The sequence below is a fragment of the Jaculus jaculus genome, chromosome 17 (genome assembly GCF_020740685.1).
Source record: "Jaculus jaculus isolate mJacJac1 chromosome 17, mJacJac1.mat.Y.cur, whole genome shotgun sequence".
NCBI classification, from domain to species: domain Eukaryota; kingdom Metazoa; phylum Chordata; class Mammalia; order Rodentia; family Dipodidae; genus Jaculus; species Jaculus jaculus.
The window spans coordinates 68,616,475-68,630,929 of NC_059118.1; the positions used below are offsets into that span (position 1 = coordinate 68,616,475).

A 14,455-nucleotide genomic window follows, 5' to 3' on the forward strand; every position below is an offset into this window, starting at 1 on the left:
CAAAATCAGTTTTATTTTTTAAATTTAACCATTAGTGAGAAATATGCCAAGTTTGGGCAACATAGTAAGTATTGGCATTCATTCTCTGTAAGAATGAGTCTTGAATAGGATGACTGAAGGATAATTTGCATGCCATAGAAACTCCCCTGCAGATGTATGATTAGAGTATGGGCCATGTGTATAGTAATAGAACAAACTATCACAAGTGTTGTACTTCCAGCATCCTAGAGCTACCCCACCACACCTCCTGGAAGTCACTGCTCTCATTTCTGTTCCTTTTGCCCCTTTCACAGTGTCATGGGACATATAATCACATGATGTCTCCTTTTGAAACTCTGTCATTGAATTCTGGCTGTCCAGAGTTGTGCCTGGGTGATGCCCAAGGAACAGATTCATATTCATGAGCAAGAGAAGCCAGGGCACCTCTGGGGGTCTGAAAGAAGAGCTCTAATGTGCATCAGAGAAACACATTAATGAGACTTGCACTTGAGCCTTGAGTCCTGCTAGTCACAAACCAACACCCTGGGGTGAGAGATGGCCAGGCTAGGAGGATGACTGTCCAGAGTCTACTCTAGGGAGAGAAATAAGAATGCTGGGGACTGGGCTGGAGAGATGGCTTAGCAGTTAAGCTCTTGCCTGTGAAGCCTAAGGACCCCGGTTTGAGGCTCGACTCCCCAGGACCCTCGTTAGCCAGATGCACAAGAGGATGCATGGTTCTGGAGTTTGTCTGCAGTGGCTGGAGGCCCTGGCATGCCCATTCTCTCTCTCTCTCTCTGCCTCTGTCTGTCACTCTCAAATAAATAAATAAAAATAAACAAAAAATTAAAAGAAAGGATGCTGGGGACAGAGGATCTCAGACACAAATGTGGCATCTCCCAGAAAAATACCAGTGAGTATGTCTGCAAGGATGACCATGTAATCATCATTATTAATTCATTTCCTGGTCTTGAAAATTTAAATAGAATACATTTTCCTAAATCACCATATTTATTAATATCTGGGCTGGTTTCAGGGCACTTATCTACTTTTCAAATTTATCTCCTTTATGTTTTTTTCCACATTTACTATTTAGTTTATTTTTATATTGTATTTATACACACATGTGCACACATGAATTTCCATGCCTTCAGGACTTTGAGTGCTAGCTGCATTTCTAGTTTGTATCAACTTTGCCACAATGAGAACTGCCTCTTAAATAAACAAATGGAGAACTAGCCTGAACTCTCATCTCAGTCAAAATTGTTTTGATTATGATGAAATCTTATGAAAAAAAAAGCCCATAGTCTCTCAACCCCTACCTCTTGCTTCTGCATGCCAGTGTTTTTTGCTTAATTCCAAAAGCCAAGATCTTAGTAAGAAATTTAAGCTGTCAAGAACACACTAGGAGAAAATGTTCCTGGAAGTAGAAACCATGATACATCAGAATGACAAGTTGAATGTGTCTATTGTATGCTAATGGTTTTCAATGTATTTTGCAACGTCTATGAAAACTTTAACCAAATTTAGTACTCTGCCAAAACTTGTCCCTGAAGCACACATTTGCTATCAATATGGTTGCATATAGGGAAAAAAATACCCACTTGCATGTCATTTTGGAGATTACTGGAGAATTTTCATGGAGGTGACTGTGAGAAAAGCCATGTGAAGTATGACTATTCCAACTGTTGCCCTTCTGAGGCCCATAGGGATGGCCACTTACCTAGGTGAAATTCAGATGCAGAGCTCCTTGGCAATTTTGAGTTCTTTCTTAAGTCTGCCTCTTGTTTTTGAGACTTTGAACATTAACAAACATTTACCTACAGTGGCAGAACCAGCCAACGGTTATAAAACTTTCCATCTTTTCTTCAATGGTTAGAAATTGGCAATCAGAAACAACAAATGCATATATTACTTTGAGCTTAGGAAAGATGTGATAAAAGCAAATGGCTCAGTTATAGCAAGTCCTCAAAGCAAAACTTCCTAAAAGAGCCGCAAAGAGGTCCAGGAATGGTTTGGGAAGTGTGGTCCCTGTGAATGTTTGTGTTTGCCTCCAGTTTGCCAAAAGCAAAGGTTGATACAGTTCTCTTCCTAGTCTGTGCATGAGTTGGCAAATGCAAGAACATTTGCTTCCAATCACACATCCATCTTAATAATGCCAAAATAAGATACAGAGCTGAGTACTGTACAATCACTAGCATTTCATGACCTCAAAATGTTTGCCAACTTGAAAGAGGTTCTCAAATCTGGGGAGAGTTAGAGTTTTATGTTTTTGATCATGCTCTTCTTGGAAGATACTTATTAGGGCCATTTGTTGACAACATTAAGAATTAGCAAATTATGTTGTTAAAGCATAACAAAAGTTTAATGGTCTCATTAGAGAACTATAAAATCTGTTACTTAGAGAGAAATACTGTAGTGTTGGAAAGCAGGAAATATTGCTAAAAGTCTCTTCAGGATCTAATTTCTAGAACTGAAGCAAAGCTCAGCTATTGTACTCCAAATAATTAAAATAAAATAGTAGCACAAAGAAGAAAAGTTCTTTTCTGCTGGATGACAACACAGTCCTCTTATGTGGGTAATGTTATCAGTCATGTAAACACTTTGTGTTGTCCTTTATTAAGCTAAATAAAGGAACTTGAATCATTATAAGACACTCAATTCATAATGGAGAAAAGAGGACAGGGATGTTGTGTTTGTGAGTTTGGAGTCTGGTGTGGGGAAACAGGCAGTGTCTACAGGGTGTGCCCAGGTGCTTCTGTTTGTCTTCAGAGAAGAAGGGTTGCTGGGACACCCAGTTCTTAGCAGACCTTTTCCAAGCAGAAGTTGGCTTGCTTCTCTCTGCAGGAATGATTCTGTAGGACTGCAGAAGTGAGCAGAATCAGGGCCACCATCATTGGTGACTAAAGCATGTGCAATGCAGTAAAATGCAGGTCTAAGATAATGGCCTCTAAAAAACAACTCAATGAAAACTACATGATAATACCATGCTGCTAAGATCTGTGGTAGAAGACACTGTGGAAATAAATTATTAATTCAATAATAATATAGACACTGGACCTCAAGTTCACCCAGACAAGGAGGAGATGTGGCCACCTTTACTAAGGACAATTTCAGGGGAGAGGGAATACATTTTCAGTAACGAAAAAAACCATTTGTCAATTAGGGATTCTGCTGACCCTTGTCATCAAGGTCAATTGAGACAATGGCATGTATAGTTCATCTGGGTTCAGGCTAAAGCATGTCATGCTTGGGTCTGAATCCTCTGAACAATTATGTTCAGGTTCCAGACCCAGGTCTGCCACTTACCAGGGAATATTTAAAATAAATCTGGGGCTGGAGAGATGGCCTAGCGGTTAAGCGCTTGCCTGTGAAGCCTAAGGACCCCGGTTCGAGGCTTGGTTCCCCAGGTCCCACGTTAGCCAGATGCACAAGGGGGCGCACGCGTCTGGAGTTCGTTTGCAGAGGCTGGAAGCCCTGGCGCGCCCATTCTCTCTCTCCCTCTATCTGTCTTTCTCTCTGTGTCTGTTGTTCTTAAATACATACATAAATAAATAAATAAAAATGTTTTAAAATAAATATGTGGGCCACCGTTTTATTGTGCATAAAATGAATGTTCTTTACTTAGATTGAAAGTATATGAGTCTATCCAAGTAGTCCGTTGACCTTGTTTTCTATGTTGGGTGTGAATACACATCCCCAGAAGCAAAACAAAACAAAACAAAAAAAAAGCTTGGGAAATTGTACAAAGTAAAGCCAGAGTGGACACAGTTGATTTCATTGGTAGTGCTTCCGAGTATGTAAGGGAAACCACTTAGGAGAAGCATCTTTATCTGCTGGGGTGGGGACTCATTGGTTTTCAAAGCTTTGAAAGTGGGCTGCTCTTGGCTTATGACTAAGTAAGTTCACCACCAGCTCCCTTCCCCCCACTCCCTGTTCACAAAAACAGTGCTGTTCAGCTTACAGAGGTCTTTGGACCCAGGCGCTGAGCTAAAGGAGGGTGTCACTGTTCAGAGACTTCCCATCCTTTACTGGCAAAAGACTTGATTCTTGGCTGTGCAGAGGGCAAAGTTCTGCGGACTGAACCAGGCCAGTGTGGTGGTAGGGTCCTACATTTCTCTTCACCCCCATTTTTAGCCAGCCTAGAGGAGCTTTCTAGGGTGTTGAAGTGAGTTGACTGGGCCAAGCAAGAGCTGCCCTGTGGGTTGTTTGAAAACTGACCCACTGAGCCCTCACCAGCAGCTCTGAGCTCTAGGCAGACTTGACAGGTATCAAAGGGCAATTCCCAAACCAAACAGATCCAGCCCTCCCTTGGCCAGGGTCAGTTCTTACAGCAGCTTGGTGTTTTCACCTTCAGAAGGCAGCAGTGGTGGCCATGAAGAGGGGAAGAGGAGGTTGGCAGAGTCTGGAGGATAAGAAAGGAAAGGCCTTGACCTTGGCAGAGGGAATCCTGGGGGTGCAGCCAGGTCCCAAGGCCCTAAAGCTCTAACTAAGCCCTTTTTGCTGGCAGCAAGTCAAGTTTGCGGAGTGCTCACTAGAAGAGATGGCCTTTGGTAGGATGCAAAGCCCACTATGCCAAGACTGCAGCTTGAGCCAGTCCTGCCAGCAGGATGGAGCTGCAGCTCAGGAGGCCTGCATCTGTACTGTGCCCAGGAAGTTTCAGTGTAGCCTCAATTGAGAGTCCTTACAACACTTTTGTTCCTAGAGCAAACTGAAGTTGTGCTGTTGCCAATTCCTGGATCCTCCCTCTGAAAGTGACCATTCTTTGGGTCTTAGCATAGGAGCATGAAACTAGCTACAGAAAGGTAGAACAGAGAGAACCCCCTGAGGCTGACCATTTTTCCAGTTCTTGGGGACAGAGGCCAAGGAGGCAACTGCAGTTCATTGACAACTTGTGTTCAGGGGAGGGCTTTCTTTTTGAGGGAAGGTGAAAATAGTTGTGCTTTTAAAGCAACACATTTTAACTTTTCTTTCAAATTTGTTTCTGTATTCTTTGAAAAATAAATTAACAGCAATTTTACTAAATGGCACAAGATTTATGCCATCTGAAAGGAAAAGTGTGTGTTAACGTAGAAATGAGAGTAGTAGAACTAAATCAGATCCACACACAGGCAGGGCTTTGTGCAGGCATGGGACCTTGTTAGAGAGAGGGCAGATGGAGTCAGAGCTGCTCGCTCCCTGCCCTCCCAGCCTTGGACGGAGGGCTCTCTGGAGGTGATGCCCACAGGTGCGCCCTCTTGGTTCTCAGTTGCATATCTGCTTGAGCATTATTTTCATGTCTAATTATCAGCATTTTGGGTGCAAATGTCTTTCATCATAATCCAGCTCTATTAATGTTCTTTACAACTGCTGAGCTGGCTTGCTACCTGTAAGCTAGACATAGGCATGGGCTTTCTTCCCCCACTCCTACCATGACAGGAACATCCTCTAACAGGCTCACTCCTTCTTTCATCTTATAGTATGCATGCTTCAGACCTGGAAAACACGAGCTCTACTCAAGAATGGCAGGAGTGGTTAAGAAGCCAAGTTTCTTGTGTCTAAAGTTTTCACCATTTTCATCACTCTTCAGAATTTAACAATCTATAAACATCTAGAATCTGTCAACTTTGAACTTACTGAGAAACAGTGTCCACATTTACAAATAATACCTTCATCAAAAACAGGAGTGAAGAAAAATAAAATACCAACGTTCACACCCAATGTTTGAGTTGAATGTTTTAATTCCCCAAAAGGTAGATAGTTTTGTTTTGATTAAAAACACTGGCATTCAACCTGCTCTGAAAACTGCCTGAAGACATCTTTGGTGTGTTAAGTTAGTTTCATGCCAAGATCAAGTTTCCAGCTCCTTGAGCTCAAATCAGAATCAAAGACCTGAAATTGCTTGGCTATAGCTTGTTACTATCTCAGGCAGCCTCTGAAAGGACTATGGTGGGAGAGACAGGTAAATAGTTTTGTGCTTTTAAGTGAATGCTTAAAAGTTTCAAGGCACCAGTGAAAGGTTCATCCTGGAAATTTGCTCAGCAATGTTTAGTAAAGAAGCTGTAAGCATTTTGTGTCTAGAATGAAGTTTCTTTAAACCCAACACTAATCCCATTTTGAAGGCCTGGAGGTAAAAAGCTCTCACCTCCAAAGCGTGGAAGTCAACTGTGAATTTATTAAAAAAAACAAAACAACAAGCACTATATCTGGGTTTCTTAAAATTTATACATGAATATTTACACAGACACAAACAAAATAATATTAAAAATAAAAATCATACTTGCTTTCACATGGTGGTGGTCCTGGCACCCCCGAATCATAAGGTTAACTTTTCCTTTAAAGAAATGGCTTGGCCCAAGGAGACCATAATTAGAGAACCACTAATAAAGTTGTAGCCGTTGCCTGCAACACTTTCAATTTAGGTTTTTCAAAAATATATAAATAATTTAACTACAAAACCCAACATTTCCCCCTCTTTTGGCACAGTGAAGCATTGGTCAGTAGCAGAACAATGACCGAAGACTGTCTGACAGATATCACACTCAATCACACCTATGAATGCCACATACGTACGCCAGTGGGGTCCCACTAACCCCAAATAGTAGTCATATAACTTATCCCATGGAATGGTTCCCTGATATGCTTTTTTTTTTTTTTTTTTTTTTGAGGGTGAGGAAGATAAATCAGTGAAAGGTGCAACAAAAAGGACTTGGGGGCCAGGGAAGGAGGAAGGAGGAGGAGAGACCTTATTAAGAAGAGGACAGGCTTGGCCAAGTGAAAAGAACTGCTTTGGTCCTCTGTTAAGTTAAAAAACGCAAAGGAAAATATTCTGGACTAAGTTAAAACACTTCTGTCAAAATGCTTATCTTTAAGGCACTCTGATGGAGTTTTGAAAAAGTCTCTTTTCCTCTGGATAGCAAGTGCACAGCCCTGGATCCTGTGTCCCACTGCTCCCCACTGGAGCTCAGGCCAGGAGCTTCTCCACCGTGTAGAGCAGGTGCGGGCCAGGCCCGCAGGTCGCAGGCGCCTGCAAGGCCGCGGGCAGCCGTAGGGGGCAGTACAGGTGCGCGGCCCCGCCGGCCTCGGGACCTCGGAAGGGCTTGGCTGTGGCCGGGGACGCTGCGGACACCGGCCCGAGCAGCAGGGGCGGCGCGGCGGGCTGCACCGGAGCCCGGTGCGCGCCGAGGAGCGCCGGCTCGCCCGCGCCGTAGGTGCAGAGAGGCAGCAGGGCGCCGCCGGGAGCCGCGGGCAAGAGAGCCGGGTAGGCGCGCAGCGGCGGGCAGGGCGCGGCGCCCCACAGCAGCGGCACGGAGGCTGCGTCGCTGCGGCGGCGACCGTGGAAGGGCTTGCTGAGGATGCTGTCGATGGCGAAGGAGCTGGAGAACTTGCTCGCCGGGCTGCCACGCTCCTCTTGGCGAGCCGGGGAGCGCGCGCGCGGAGAGGCCGGGGCGGCGGGGGGCGCGGGCGGCGGGGGCGCCTCCTCAGGCCCCAGCCCCGGCGTGGGGCCCGTTGCCCGGTGACCGAGGCGTTTGCGGCGGCGGCGGAAGACCCCGTCGGCGAAGGTGTACTCGCTGTTGGGGTTGAGCATCCAGTAGTTGTCCTTGCCCCAGGGCCGCGAAGGGTCGCGTAGCACCTTCACGAAGCAGTCGTTGAGCGAGAGGTTGTGGCGCACCGAGTTGCGCCAGCCCGTGTAGCTGCCGCGGAAAAACGGGAACTTGCCCATGAGGTACTCGTTGATCTCGGCCAGCGTCAGGCGCCCGCCCGCCGAGTCGCGGATGGCCATGGCGATGAGCGCGATGTAGGAGTAGGGGGGCTTGGGCCGCCGCGTGTACGGCTTCCCGCGCGCGCCCCCGCCGCCGCCCGCCCTCGGCCCTTCCGCGCGGGGCTCCGCTCCGCCCGCGGCCGCCTCGGGACGGCCCTGGGAGTTCGGCCCGCCGCTCGCTGGGTCCCTGGCTCCGTCCCCCGACGCCGGACTGTTGGCCGCGCAGTCCCCGTCGGAGCCTAGAGAATCGTCGCCGGCCGCCGACAGCGGGGACGGCGAGTCGGGGCCGCCGGCATCCTCCAGGTCGCTGCCTGGCTTGTCTCCGTGCGCGGCGCGGGGGGCAAACACCTCCAGTTTCATGCCCGCGTTCGCAGCCCGCGCGGCGCGGCCCCCTTTTCCTGCGCGGTCCTCGGGCAGCGAGTTGCGCGCGTGGGGTGGCGACAGTGCGGCTGGAAGTCCAGCCTTCCCGGGAGCTTGTCTTTCTTCCTCTTTCCAACAGTGACACGTTCCCGTGGAAGTCCTCCTTTGCCGCTATGTCGATTTCTTTTCTTTTCTTTTTTTGAGGGGTTATGAGTGTTGAGTGGAGTAAGAAAGGGCAGGGAACACAAAAGTTGGGACAGTGTTGTCTTCCTTCAATCCGAGGATTACAGACTTCGGGGTGAATGCATCCGAGGTCTGCGGAGCTACCGGCGCGCCGGGCTCAGGATTTCGTTCTAGGAAGAAGCCCGAGCACCTGCGATCGTTCGGGAGTCCCGGAGGGTTCTTCACTCGTCCCAGCTCCTGGGCAGGAGTCCTCAGGGCACCGACTTGATGCCGGCTGGCGAACACACAACCTTAGAGGACAATCAGACTTGTTCATCTATGACAGGCCATGGAGTCAAGTCCTCCCGGCTGCCCGGCCCGGCCCGCAGCCTCCTTCCCGCCCCTGCCTCGCGCGCAGCATGTCCGGCCTGGCCGGCTGCGGCAGAAGCTCGCCTCTACCTTCGGGCCAGCCCAATATAACCCTGTGGCAGCTCCGCGGGGCGGGGCCGGGGCGCCCACGGCCGAGGGGTGGGGAACGAAGTGGCCAAGGTAGCCGCGGTCCCCGGCGCTGCAAGCAGGCCCAGGCCACGCGGCTGCGGGGCGGGAGTCGCTCGGCGCAGGTTGTTTGTTTTGGGTCCGCCGCCCCGCCTTTCCCGTCCCACCAATGGGGAGCCAGTGGCAGCGCAGTGCGCGTCCCTGACGGTGCGTGCCCTGGAGGCGGTCCCGCCGGCCCGCCCCTCGGCCCAGGTGTGAGCTCTGCGCCCCGGGCAGCCAGGGAGGGGCCTGCGCGTCCCGCGCTGACCGGAGACGAAGGGGCCAGTGCGCTAGGCAGAGGGTAGACACTCTGTGGTACTCCAAAGGGGACGCCTAAAAAGGCTGGGCGAGGGACTGGGACTTTGCACAGGCCTTTGACTTCCTGGATTTGTGGTGGTGGGGGGGTGCGTTTTCTTCTCTGCCCGCTACCCCTCTGCTGGTGACCGCGGATGCAGAAACCAACCGCGCGGGCACCCTTCGGAAGCTACGAGCTCTGCCTTCCCAGTGATTTCTTTTTATGAATGACCGCTTTTTAACCTTTTACCATGAAAAAAAAAATACGAGGCTTGGAATTGTTTGATCCGTTTTGGGTAACCTTGACTCTTGCTCTGACGCTGGTCTCCAACTTTCACTTTCTTTCGCCTGGAAGCTCAGGGGATGACGGCAGCGTCCCACTCTTCAGTGGGCCAGTTGTGTGGCGGGTTGTGCCCGCACTTGAGCCCTTGAGGAAGCCTAGGGAATCAGGGAGAGCTCCGCTCAGTTCTCTGTTGTGACAGTTAACTGGAGAGCCTGTGGAGGGGCCAGGGCCAAGACGGAGGAGTGCCCACTCCTCTCCAACTTTCCTCTTTTATTGGTTGTTATGGGCTCGGTGGCATCCTGTCAGGCAGTTAGGAGAGGGGCCCTCTCGCTGTCCTGGGGTTCTTGGGACCCCATGTGTACTGGTGTTTACACTCCAGGGAGAGGGGTTCTGGCCCTGGGGAAGGGTGCACCCTTGACTCATTGCCTACCACGCCACAGTTTCCTCCTTTTTCCTGCCTTTGTTGCAAATAGCAAATCAGCCAAGACTACATGGGAGCACATCTCTGAAGTTTATTTTATTACTTTCCAGCATTTGTGTAGAAAACGTACACAGCCTTCTCTTATCTTCAGTCAAGAGGTTGTAAAGGCATTCCGAATGACAAATCCACGGTGGAGCCTGCTATTCGGTTTTGAGATTACACTGCTGTTCATTACATATACGCCATTAAAGTGGGTGGGGAAGGGCTTCTCCCTCCCTTCCCTGGGAAAGAGCCACCCTAGATGGTTTCTCCTTAGCGAAAGCCATGGAATTGATGGTTCCTGGGTACCAACAAGAGGAGCCGGTTGAGGAAAAAAAAAAAAAAAATCAGGCAAAGAGGCATAGATTTGGCCAGAGATAAAAGACCTTTCTTAATAAGGAATATCCTCATTTGAACTCCAGCACAGGAGGGCACATGCCTATGTTAGAGGGGAGATAAGTCCAGGAAGGGTGAACTCAGGAAGGCCATTGAGAGACTCCAAGCCTGGAATCACTGGTGGCTACCAGGGAAGGTAGGGGCACCACCTCCAGACCTGTGGTCACCTTTTCATACCACTCAGCTGCAGCTGCAGATCAGCTCCTCACTTTGATATCCAGTAGGGCAAAGACTGGCCTACTCCTCACTCCTATCAAATTAGCTACTATTGGCAAGTTTAGATCTTGTGAAGGTGAAGAATTCTCAGCAAGTCCCTTGAGAGGTGGGAATGGCCAGGCCAGGAGCAGCCTTCAAGCATTTATGTGGACTTTGGAAAGGGAGACATCTGTGGGAGAATGGCAGGGGGAGGCCATCTGGACAAAAGAATCCTGGAACTAGAATATATAGGCTCCATCAGGGTGGTTTTGTCTTTTTTATTTCATGGAAGGACCCCTAATTCTTGCCAGTGTGCCACTGGCTGAGCGAATGCTATATTTTGTCTTCAAATCAACACCAGAAATAAAATGAGTCTTTTGCAGTCAATGTTGGTATTATATTTTGAAGCCAAGAAATCATTCATTTTTTGCAGGTGTTGAGAGGAAACAAATGTATGAAGAAGGACATGCATTCTGTGCACCTCTTTCTTCACACCCTCAAGTCTGGGGACAGTTATTGAACACACACTCAATTTTGTTTGTAAGTTTTTTCCAAATTCTCAGAGATGTCTCCTCTCTACTTGTATCTTTTTGGAATGTGCTATTGATAGGTTAGATAGAGCCTGGCCAAAGATTTCTAGGTAAGAAAGATTCATTAGCTCCTTTCTCCCCGTGCCATTTATTTATTTATTTATTTATTTATTTATTTATTTATTTTGACGATAAGTAGCTAGACTATGCAGAGGGTAGACTCATAATTCTATGATCTTGTATCAAAGTGGTTTTAGGAAGATAAGAATAAGATATTTATCTCCAGACACCAAAGGTAATTTAGTAGCTCTGTAAACTGCTTTCCATAAAGTGATAATGCTTCCCTGCCTAGTTTCTAAATTCTAATCTTGAAAAGAAAGATTTTAATTCCTACAATACCTCAGATCACTTGGTATGGAGTGGAGACACTGATGGCGTTCTGTATGCATCAGGACAGTAGACAGCATAAAGAAGACCACAGAACCACCTCATGTTCACTCAGCAACATGGAGATTGCCCTCTTCTTCTTCTTCTTTTTTTTTTTAATCAATAGTCACACTGGACATCCCAGGATTTGAAGCGAAGGCAAATTCAAAACAGCCTTCTGGTGCAGACCTGAGAGTCTTGGTTAGTCTGTAGTTTAAAGTTCAGAAGGGAGAGACCTCAGGAATGCAGAAAGGATGAATAGTGAGAGTCCCAGGGCAAGACTCAGGCTGCGCACCTGGGCTCAGAGTCTCGGGCTGAAAGAAGGCTTGACTTGGAGGCTGGGAGCCAAGTAGCATGTTGTTTTTTTTCCTACACAGGTAAAGCCCAGCTCTCTAGCTCCCTTTGTCTTAGTAAAAACATGGGAGAGGAAAAGCCATACTTTGCTCTCTCTTCTAACCCATCTCTCTCTAGTCTGACAGAATTCTTTTGTAGGTGTAGATGCTAAACTATTGGGAAGAATCCTATGGAGACTGAGGTGAATATGATGAGCTAGATAAATTCTGGATAGTTTCCATGTATCCCTTCCCCATATCTTTTCAAAGGTGTTAATAGGATCAGGCTGATTTGTTTGTCTTGTCTTGTTTTAGCAATCTTCTTTTGGTCCTTTTGATGAAAGCAACGTTGAAGAAAAGAATCCTAGAATATGGCTGGGCAAATTACAGATGCAAATTTCAGGCTGTGCTTCACATTTATTTTTGAAGCTAGGGGCATCGCAGCCATCAGGAAACCCCTTGATAACCCATTGAACTGGAAGAATTGCTGGGTTAAGTGAACATAATTTCTAGGTATTAGGTGTTTGGAAGTGTGGAGTGGTGGGGAGGCAAGTCTAATCATGTGAAGAAAGAAAATAAGTAAGGAAAAATTAAGGAAGGATTAAAGGAGAGATGGTATGAGGGTAGAAAACATTATCTAGGGCTTGACAAGGACTTCTTACTCTGGATACTCATTCTGTTGTTTTTGCCTCAAGCTTCGGGGAAATTCTCATCTTTGCTTGCCATCTTGCCATCAGTGTCACCATACTAGAATTATGGAAGCCTGTCACAGCTTCAAGCTTTTCACGTGGGTCCTGGGGAACGAACTCAGCCACTGCAGCCCCAGCAGCCAGGGCTTGATCCATCAAACCATCTCTCCAGCCCGGGCAGTCACCCTTGATCAGAGAAGCTGCTCTTCCCGGGTGGAAGTCACTACTAGAGAGACTCAAAACTCACCAAAGTGTTGGAAGTGACAGTAGGACACTTCCCTCCCATGCCTGCCAAGGTTAGAGACGATTGAGAAAAGCCTGGTTCTGTAACCCAGAGACAAACTTCTAACCACTGTAGTATGGGTTGTAAAAGTCATGTCAGGGAATGAAAGATGGTCCAGGGCTAATTTATTACAGTAAGATGATAGCTTTGACGTTGGGAACATGGATCTATCCTTCAGACAAGACAAGATCTGCAGGATTCTGACTGTCCAGTTTTCCTATTACTTAACTCTCTTTAAACTTAGCTTTAAAAGCAGAATAAGTTAAAAATCAGCTCTTCCTGATGTTTGTCATGATAAAGGGACAGTTCTTTCATGAGAAGAAATGACTCTTACCTTCCCTAAACAAGTCATTATTATGATGTCAGATAAATAATACAGAATACTGGCAGGTGACAAAGGAGATCTAGTTAGTGTCCTGGAGAGAACAGATATCAAGATGTGCAAACAAGCCAAGACTGGAAGTATAGCTCAGTGTTGGAGCACATGTTTAGTTCTAGGTTGATCTCCAACTTAAGCAAACAAGCACATGTGCATGCAAGGGAGGGAGGGAGGAAAGGAGAGAGAGAGACATACTGAACATGCAGAGAAACTTCACAATGTACCTAGTGAAAGGTCTGGTGTCTTTCCTGTGTTAGACCCCAGTCCCTTAGTCCCTGGACCCGCAATCTAGACTGTGCCTGTGGGGTGGGTGTAGGGTAGACTTTCCAACTTTCCAATTCCAGAAGAGCCATTGCCACTTTGGATAGATGAGAGCTTTGCAGGTAGATGATATTGACTTTGTATTTCTGCTATACCACCTAAGTTACTAGACCTTAGTTTTCTGTTATGTCAAAAAATTAAAATTCTTACCATTGTCAAAGTTTTAAGGGTACAAGTATCAAATTCTTATCTTTTTAAGAATTTAAAAAATGCAGTCACTAGATTTTACATTCTTACTATGGGTTCTTTCTCTCTTCCATTCCCTTTATAGAGTAAACCTTTTTTGATTTTCTATCTGTGTTTCTTTGTTATGAAGAATATAATGTCAGTGTAATTGTTTGTTTGCTTTATCATCCCTGTGTGAGTTTATCTCAGCTTATCTAGTAGTATTTTGGGATATCAGTTTCAATTAAATCGGCAACAATATAAAAACTTAAAACAGCATGAGCTTCATGTTTGGGGGCTTTCCTTTTTTAAAAATATTTTGTTTATATTTATTTGACAGAGTACAGAGTGGGGAGAGAATGGGCATGGCAAGGCCTCCAGCCACTGCAAATGAACTCCAGATGCATGTGCCCCCTTGTGCATATGGCTAACGTGGATCCTGGGGAGTCGAATATGGTCCTTTGACTTTGCAGGCAAATACAAAGCCAAAAGACCTGCTGGGGCTTTTCTTTTTCTTTTCTGCCCTTTGGGTTTCAGTTGCACTAGTCACACAGTCAAATTGTTAAATTTGAACTGATTTGAGATAATTGGTCTCTAGTCATTAAGCCATCAACTCAATATCCAATTAGCATTAGTTGGTACATCTTACTTTTCATTTCTTTACTTTTTTTTTGGGGGGGGTTGTTTCATAGTTATGTAAAGTTGATGTGCTTTTAGAGTCAACGCTATAAGACCATGCATATGCAGGTACATTCAGTTTTGGTTCTTGTTTCTTTACCTTGTTCCTTCTTTACCTTGTGAGCAACCATCTGAAGACAGTTTTTAATCTACTAGGGTTGCCACAAAAAAGTATCACAAACTGAGTGGCTGGAACAATACAAAGTTATTTGCTCACAGTTCTGGTTCCTGACATCTGAGATGAAGGTGTG

The 14,455-nt window shown here is 46.6% G+C and overlaps 1 protein-coding gene and 1 long non-coding RNA gene across 4 annotated transcripts in view; one reads left to right on the top strand and one right to left on the bottom strand.

Moving 5' to 3' along the window:
* Positions 1–6,160: 6,160 nt before the first annotated feature.
* Positions 6,161–8,077, bottom strand: Foxq1 (forkhead box Q1). Its single transcript, XM_004666175.2, has one exon. It carries the CDS (start codon positions 8,075–8,077, stop codon positions 6,920–6,922), a length of 1,158 nt encoding a protein of 385 aa, XP_004666232.2. The 3' UTR covers positions 6,161–6,919.
* Positions 8,078–10,833: 2,756 nt separating this feature from the next.
* The window catches only part of LOC123455571, a 150,740-nt gene continuing 147,118 nt past the window's right edge, over positions 10,834–14,455 (top strand). For all 3 annotated transcript variants that reach the window (XR_006633995.1, XR_006633996.1, XR_006633997.1), the window contains exon 1: positions 10,834–10,941. This is a non-coding gene — a long non-coding RNA (uncharacterized LOC123455571). The remainder of the gene's footprint in view (positions 10,942–14,455) is intronic.